General features: G+C 32.4%; 1 protein-coding gene across 1 annotated transcript; it reads left to right on the top strand.

Annotated features, from left to right (window-relative positions):
* The first annotated feature begins 7,459 nt into the window (after positions 1–7,459).
* On the top strand, positions 7,460–8,739 carry LOC111464752 (auxin-responsive protein IAA14-like). Its single transcript, XM_023109016.1, has 5 exons — positions 7,460–7,805; positions 7,883–8,112; positions 8,208–8,343; positions 8,423–8,484; positions 8,568–8,739. The coding sequence occupies exons 1-5, from the start codon at positions 7,543–7,545 to the stop codon at positions 8,603–8,605; spliced, it is 729 nt and encodes a 242-aa protein (XP_022964784.1). The 5' UTR covers positions 7,460–7,542; the 3' UTR covers positions 8,606–8,739.
* Positions 8,740–8,749: the final 10 nt, after the last annotated feature.

The following is an 8,749-nucleotide window of genomic DNA, read 5'->3' as shown; positions in this document are numbered from 1 at the left end:
GTTTTTTTTTCTTCTTTCTTTTAACTCTAATTCTGTTTAGCCTTTTAATTTTGTCATTGCCATATGAACGGTACTTGCCATCTTCAAACTATTCTAACTTTCTTTTCTTTCCTAAAATCCTCTCTCTTTGTTTTTTTTTCTTGTTTCTTTCGACTCTAATCCTGTTTAGTCTTTCAATTCTACTTCCATATCTAATTATTTTAAGCAATTTAAATTTAATTCTTTTAATTAGTTTCATTCTTTTAGGCAGTTTATTACAATGGGTTTAATTCTACTCACCAGATTTTCTTTAACTTTACTGTTTCTAAATCTAATCTCTTCTCTTTCCTGTGAAAATGTCTTTTGATTATGTTTTCCAAATTTGATATTTTTTATTTGATCTGTCTTCCAATCTTTCTCTCTTCTCTTTTCCTCTCTGTCTCATATTTTAATTTTATTGCTAGATTTTATTTTTATTTGAATATGTATACAAATCTTTCTTTTCCCTATCTTTCTCTCCTCCTTATCTATCTATTCTTTTTTTTTTTATCAATTTTTATGGACCCTCGCTAGGACATATAATTTCTAATTCAGATCATTGCAACAGATAATTTCTAAATTTCTAACTCAGATCTAAATAATTGCTAATATCCTTTGAAAGAGAAAAATAAAAAAAAAAGTAAATCTGACTACTAACCTTTTGAAATGACATCTCTCGTCTACCATCTCTCCATTATCTGCCTTCCTTCTGGTTTCCTCCAGAAAAATATTTTCTTTCTATTTTTGTTTTTTTGTTTTTTTTGGGCTGAGTTATTGATACTGAGGGAGGTATTTTAGGGGATGGACGGAGAGATTAAAGGAGGTGGTCAGTTTTTTTTTTCTTTTTCTTTATTTTGTTATTTTTATTTTAACACACACATATATATATATAACTAAACCCAACCGGGCGTTACAACAAGGCTAGCCGAAAATCAAAGTTTATCAGAAGCTTGGAAACGACTGCTAATACCCTATATGCTGAGGAGCAAAAGGAGGAAAGGCGTAGTCGATGGACGGGAAGAGGGGGTACATGTCAAGTATCGGCTTGGAAATTCAAATAAAGAAAAAAAATTAAAGGGAGGGTTCTCTTGCTACTAAGCATTCATGGCTGAATGGTTAAAGCGGCCAACTCATAATTGGCGAATTCGTAGGTTCTTAGTGGAGATATCAACAAAGTGAGGTCGATATGAGGAATGGATCCTCCTCCTCGTCTCCATCTCCTATTTCAATTATCTTCTCTATGAAATTCTCAATCTATGAAATTCTTTATATAAGGGATTTTTTTTATTTAATATTTTTCTAAAAAAAATTATTTACTTTAAAAGAAAATTTAAATTGATCATTTCCATTTTCCAATATAATTCTATTGGAAAAGGTAAATTAGAGTACGTTATACTTTAGTGCAAACTTATTGATAGTTTGAGTTAGTCAAGTTATTAATTTTTATTAGGAGTTTCTGTTAATACTACAGTACACCCCTTCATATTTCAGTTTTATCTGTATTGTCTTACTTCAGTAATAATAATTTCATATTTATTTACACCTTTGAGTCGAACTTGTCTAATTTTGTAGTTGACATTAATCAATTTTTTATTTTATCTTGTTTTTTTTTATGGGAGATACAAGTGAAAATGAGTCGAAGTTGTACAATAAAGCTAAATGGATTTCAGAATGGAAAAATGCAATGATGGAAGAGATTTCAACACTTGAAAAAAATGACATGTGGGAGCTTGTACCAAAGACTCATGATGCCGATTTAATTACTTGTGAGTGGGTTTACAAGTTGAAGAAAAAAGCTGATGGTAGAATTGATAGACACAAAGCTTGTCTTGTTGCTCCTGGGTTCTCTCAGCAATATGGTCGAGACTATGATGAGACTTTTATTCCGATCGCAAGGATGGTAACCTTATGGACAATCATCTCTTTAGCGACCAGTAAAGGCTGGAAATTATAACGGCTTGATATGAAAAATTCTTTCCTTTACAGATAGTTGGATCGTGATATTTTTATGGAGCAGCTGCAAGGATTTACCTCTAAAGAATATCTTGATTATGTGTGCAGACTTAAAAAAGCATTGTACGGACTCAAGCAAGCTCCTCGTGCTTGGTTTGGTAAGATTGCTCAATATCTTAATTTTTGTGGTTTTAAGTCTTCATGTGCTGATTCGAGCTTATTTGTTAAGAAAACAGCAACTGTATGCGCTCTGCTCTTACTTTATGTTGATGACATGATTATTACTGGTGATGATATTGTTGAAATCAGTAGTCTCCAAGATGCCTTATCTGTTCGTTTTGAAACTAAAAGATTAGGTGAAGCTAATTGTTTTCTGGGTTTGGAAATTAAGGAGGGCGATATTATTTTCTCTCTAAAAAAGGATATGCAACAAGTTTATTGCAGCGGTTTCGTATAGAGAATTCAAGAGATAAAGTTACTAGTACAACCAAATCTCAAATTAGCTAGAAATGAAGGGAAGTCATTAGAAGATGCTACATTCTTTCATCAACTTGTTAGTAGTTTATTCTAATTTAACTATCACAAGGCCAATCTTGCCATAGGAGTTGTGCCTTAATTTATGGATCAACTAAATGAGACTCATTTAATTGCAGCAAAAAGGATTTTTTGTTACATCAAGGACACTTTAAATTATGGATTAATGTATGAAAGATCAAAGTCATTTTTCTTGAGTGGTTTTGTGGATACTGATTGGGCTGGTGATGTGAATGACGGATGCTCCACAATAGGTTTTTGTTTTACAGCAGGCTCTCCTCCAATTTAAGGGTGCAGTAAAAGCAAAGCATTATTGCTTTGTCCAAGGAGAATATGTAGCTACTACAATGGCTACCCAAGAATGTTTGTGGCTCAGGAGGCTTATTCAAGAAATGGTGACTACTCTCAATCAGCCAATTTAAATTAATTGTGATAATGAAAGTGCAATAAAACTGGTTGGAAATCCGGTGTTTCATGCTCGTTCGGAACATATTGAAACTCATTATCATTTTGTTCGAGAAAAAGTGTTATCATAGAATGTTGAATTGCATAAAATACATACTAATGAGCAAGTTGCAGACATATTTACTAAAGAACTTGAGTATAGAAATAAGCTTCACTAAGTGAGACGGTATTCACTGGTTGTTAGTTTGAATGAGTCAAATTATTCATTTTTATTAAATTAGTTATTCATTCTATTAAGCTTAAATTAGTTGCAACTTTAGTAGTTAGGTGCAGAAGTCTTCGGGTATGTAAAATACAGCTTACAACACTCTATATTTAAGTTTTCTCTATATTTTGAGTAATAATAATTTCAGATTTATTCACATTTTTTTAGAGTTAGTAATTAAAATAATTCTAGTGCACTATCTTGACCTATCTCGACTTCCATGGTCTTTCCATCATTCACCATCATCCATGCAAGGGAGTTTTATCTTTATCTGAAAATATAAGGGTAGCATCATTCACCGTCATCCATGCATCAAGATAGGTTAAGATAGTCGGAAAATACACTTTTTAATTGCTCAAGATTGACATTTTGGCTGATCTGATTTGGGTCTGATATGCTCGGATCTTTTTCTTCTAGTTTCAACTTTTCGGGAGCGTTTAAAGTTAGTATGACTACCTTTTAGCTAGTTTAAAATTTTGAGGTCAAATTTAAATTATTTGTGCATAATAGTTTAAATTATTAGGAGTAAATTTAAATTATTTTATGTAAAATTAGGTTTAGTTAGTTTAAATTATTGTATGCAAAATTAGGTGAGTCAATTCTTATGGTAGAATTCTAATTATGATTGTTGGATTTCCCCAATAGAATTAAATTTTAGAGAGCAACATTAAGCTAGCATCAAGGAGGTGTAGTATTTACGATCTAAGCCAACCAAGTAAGTTGCCTTACTATCAGCTCGGTCGAAAGACTTGTCTTATGTATGATGATGCGTGCCCAGTGGCCCTTGCACGTGTCATTTAGGCTTTATGTTATGTGATGATATGATGACGTTATATGATGATGTGGTAATGTTATATGATGATGTAGTGACATTATATGATGACGTGAAGATGTATATGATGATATGAAATGATGACATGATGATATAAGATGCATGATGGTGAGATGACTTAATATGATGATATTTCATATTAAAATGATGTGCATGTATTAACTGCCATGAAGTATTATGATGATGAGTTTTCTAAGACATAACCCTAACTAATGTTAATGATGATGAACGTATGAAGACCCATGCATGCATGTTACCTTGGCAATATCTAAAAGATGTATAGGGTTGTGTCATACAGATTATTTAAAGATAAAAACTATAGAGACCTTATGCATTTTGTGCGTTCATATACATCAAGTTACCTCCCCATTTATGATGATGAGTACGGAGCACACTATGACGACGATGATCATGCCTCGTATGACACTCAGGTGTTTGTTGACCTCCTGAAAGCTAGCTTGACTATGATGGGTCGAGGGGAGTGCGAACCGCCTGGGGATCCACGCTTGCATGTGTGGGTTGTGTAGGGAAGTACTACACATACAATTTTGTCCAGACTGCAGATCACTCCTATGATTGTTTTAGCGATAGGTACTTATCATGAGTTACATGTGTTTGCATTCCGTGATCCCAATAGTAGTGTCACTTACTGAATATTTTTTAAAATAGTCAAGCAGCATGCTACTTCTATTTCAGGTAAAAGACAAGATACCTCTATATGATTGACGAAGACATAGCACGTAAAGACTGACACATGCATATGATAGTGATATTTCATTTATTAGACTTTTGGTTAGTATAAAGTGTTTTTAATTTTAATGTTTTATTTGTTTTATTTAGTATTTAGTTATGTTGCTTTAAAAATGATTTTAAACATGTGAGTCCATGACGGTGTTTTATAATAAAGTTTTAAATATTAATTTCCACATAAGACCGTATGATATGATGACGATAATGACTTTAGGTTAGTAGAAATCTAGAGTCAATATAGTAAGTCCATATCTTTATTTTAAAAATATTTATTATGAGTTTCTACATATATATTTAAGGCAGGTGTGTAGTAAAAAATAGATTTAGGTATGTGTGGGCAAGGAGGAGACCGTGAATATAATCTGTCTCTAGCTCCATTAAACTAAAAGAAACAAATCTTTTTCTACTTCCAATCCCATTCTCTCTTTAAACAAAAATCCTCTCTTCCCACTTCCAACCTCATTCTCTGTTTAAATGAAAATCCTCTTCTCGAACCTCACACGATCTTGACCCTACAGGTAAATGGACATCTTTACTTGTGATTTTATCTTTTGTTTGACTCAAAAGGTCTAATACTATTAGAGATAATATCTTTTGTACCAACAATTTTTCTCTTATCTAGCTACGGTAAGCTACGTAACATTTTTAATCAGATTTATCCTAATTTAACTTAAAAAAAACTTTAAAATTTTTAATATAAAAATTTGAAGTTCCTACATATTCTAAAATAATGTCGAGTTAACCAATCAATTTGATTCACAAAACAATGAACATGAATGGCTCTGCACCAAAGTTGTGAAATTCATGGATAGGAGAAGCAAGTGGGTTGTGTCACTTTCAAGAGAAGATAAGTGAGTTGATTGCTTGGGCATTGAAAGCCAAAATAAATTTGTTTTCTTGTAAGCCTATGTGATTTTGAATGAGATAGAGGGTTAGGGTTTTGGGGATTGTGACACATCAAGGGCACAGCTAGGGTTAGAAATGTCTCCCTCTTCTTTAGATGTGACTTGTCTGTTAGTCACCACCCTGTCATCTTATTTCCTGTAGTCACCACCATGTCATCTTATTTCCTAGAACTAATGATGCTCATACCATTTGCTTCATGTTCTTATGTCTTGCAATCCCCTTTCTCATTTTGATGTATTTAGCATCTTTACATTATTTTCAAATATTTATGAATTTGTTAATTTCAGTGAATAGAACATTTACTTAAATACTAGCGTGGGCCTAATAAGAGTTTCACTATCTTATCCTCATTTATTAGATGTCTACACGATCATACACTTAAATAGCTAGAGCGGATATGATAGTAAACTCTCAAAGTCCTCATCCCAAATAATGCATTGGATTACATTGACTCGTTTGTTATCTTGTATTAGTTTATTTTTCCATCTTTGAGTAGGTCATTTGTTGATATCAGCCTGACAAGAGGACGTCTTTCCCTCCTAAGGAAACAAACTTCGAAAGCTTAGTTTCAAGCTCGATTATCACGAATCCTTCTTTAAAATATTTATAAATTAAAGAAAAAAAAGCAATAGACAAACCATAATGGAATTATCTCTATTTATGGATATATTATAAAATATAATTTTCATGTGCATATATGCTCATAAGGAAGGTTCATGGAAGAATCCATTTTCCGTTTTTTATTAAAAGAAAATAATAATAATAATAAGTTTCATCGATCCACGAGATCGAATGCCAAATGGCTCAATCGCGGTTTAATTAGTAAAATAAATATTCTATATTTCACGAAAATTAAATATTAAGTTCATTTTTAGATTGAAATTACAATATACAACAATATGGATGTGAATAGGTGAGTAATTTAATACATTAATTATTTAACATGTATTATTATCATTATAAATGAATTATTGAATTTTATTTTTATTTCATATAATTATTGAAACATGTTATGGGATAGAATTCAATAATTTTTCAATATTACATTATTATTATTATTAGTAGAGAAAAAAAAAATTTTTTAGTTTAAGAATTATTATTATTATATAAATTTCAAAATTTTATTTTATTAATTACTAGTTTTGAATTTCTACCTTGAATATCTGTAATAATGTTAGATTATTGAAAAGTAGTTAAAAAATTAATATAATTAAAAAAAATGAATCCAAGATTAACAACTTTAATTAAGTGATTTAGTGTATAACAAAGGTTGATTAGTGTGTTGCATGTGATGGCTGACTCTAACTATCAGGGCACCCTCTTCAAATTCCAATTTTCACATTGGCAATATAAAAATTATTATTGCTCATTGATCCCCCCACATGCTAAAATTACCATTTCTCTTCTATGTGACGTGTCTTGTTTTTATTCCATCGAAAAAAATTATAAAAATTTTCTAATATTAAATTTATAATCAAATATTACTTCATTCATAATAATTTTAAAAAATATTTGTGTTGGTCTGTCGAAATAGTATTTTCACTCTTCAAAGTAATACAATACTAATATGTAAGGTGTGGTATAAAAGAAAGAAAACAAATTGACATATCATATGGTTTATTGCATTAAATATATAATAAATAAATCAAAACTTTATAGTAGGGACCAAATATTAATTATTTGATATAAAATAATATGGTTGGGGTTAAAATTGATTTTACCACCCTATCCGATAAAAGAGGGTGAATTTTTGTTTGGTTTTAAATATTATTGGGTAGCGGTCTCTATTAATTTAAACCAAAGGCTAAAGTCATTACAACAAGAAGGCGACACCACAAGAAGAAAGCCTAAAACGCAACCTTGTTTTTTCATTCTCTATATGGAAGCTGTCGGCCGGAATATGGCGAACCAGTTTGCAAGCTTGAAGGAGACTGAGCTCTGTCTCGGCTTACCCGGCGCCGGAGATCTCACCCTTAAAGCTTCTGGCAAGAGGGGTTTCTCTGAAACTGTTGATCTGAAGCTTAACATTCAGAGCAAGGATGGTGGTGGAGTCGATGTCAACGAGAATATTAAGAATATTCCGGTGAACGTCGACGGTCAGAAGAGCCTATGCTCCAAGGATCCGGCTAAGCCTCCTGTCAAGTAAATTTCTTCTTCCAAGACATAACTAAGGGTTGGGTTGAATGATTTTTCTCATGAATAATTTGTGGGGTTTGTAGGGCACAGGCTGTGGGTTGGCCACCGGTGCGTTCGTACCGGAAGAACATCATGGCGCAGAAGAACACGAGCGGTGAAGGAACGGAGAAAGCGAGCGGCGGCAGTGCCGCTGCATTCGTAAAGGTTTGCATGGATGGAGCTCCATATCTTCGCAAGGTGGACCTGAAAATGTACCAAAGCTATCAAGAACTTTCCGATGCCTTGGCCAAGATGTTCAGCTCGTTTGCAATGGGTAAAAGAAAAAAAACAACTCGAACCCACCACCGAAATAAAATAAAAAATTTCTTTTTTCTAACACATGGGTATGTTTTTTTCGATTATTTAAAGGTGAATATGGCACTGAAGGAACGATCGACTTCATGAATGAAAGAAAGTTGATGGATCTTCTCAATAGCTCTGAGTTTGTTCCAACTTATGAAGATAAAGACGGTGATTGGATGCTCGTCGGTGATGTTCCATGGGAGTAAGTTTCTTTTTTTTTCCATTCCTCTCGCAGTTGTATTCGTTTCCTTTTATTCTAACTAAATCATATTTTCGTACAGGATGTTTGTAGATTCATGCAAGCGTTTGAGAATCATGAAAGGTTCGGAAGCCATCGGACTAGGTAATTCACGCTCCACTTTATAAACGTCGTGAGATTATTATAAAGAAAACAAAAACTTATTTACATTAAAATTGATTTTACAGCCCCAAGAGCCATGGAGAAATGCAAAAGCAGAAGCTAGAAGAGAAGGCTATTGAGAAGTGTTTGTGAAGAGTGGTTCCAGCTTGGAAACATGCATGATGTTTTCTGTGTATTTTTCACTCTTTAATGTTTTTTTTTTTTTAAATTTTAATTATTAGTATATACAGAAAAAAAAAAAAAAAAC

This window comes from Cucurbita moschata, unplaced genomic scaffold, assembly GCF_002738365.1.
Source record: "Cucurbita moschata cultivar Rifu unplaced genomic scaffold, Cmos_1.0 Cmo_Scf00001, whole genome shotgun sequence".
NCBI lineage: Eukaryota > Viridiplantae > Streptophyta > Magnoliopsida > Cucurbitales > Cucurbitaceae > Cucurbita > Cucurbita moschata.
This window is presented reverse-complemented; position numbering and strand designations above follow the sequence as displayed.

What these genes read in the sequence shown, in the direction of transcription:
- LOC111464752 (XM_023109016.1), top strand. Translation starts at nt 7,543, where the DNA reads ATGGAAGCTGTCGGCCGGAATATGGCGAACCAGTTTGCAAGCTTGAAG. An exon ending in CCGGCTAAGCCTCCTGTCAA is followed by an intron (nt 7,806 to 7,882) that starts GTAAATTTCTTC and finishes TGGGGTTTGTAG; the next exon opens with GGCACAGGCTGTGGGTTGGC. An exon ending in GTTCAGCTCGTTTGCAATGG is followed by an intron (nt 8,113 to 8,207) that starts GTAAAAGAAAAA and finishes GATTATTTAAAG; the next exon opens with GTGAATATGGCACTGAAGGA.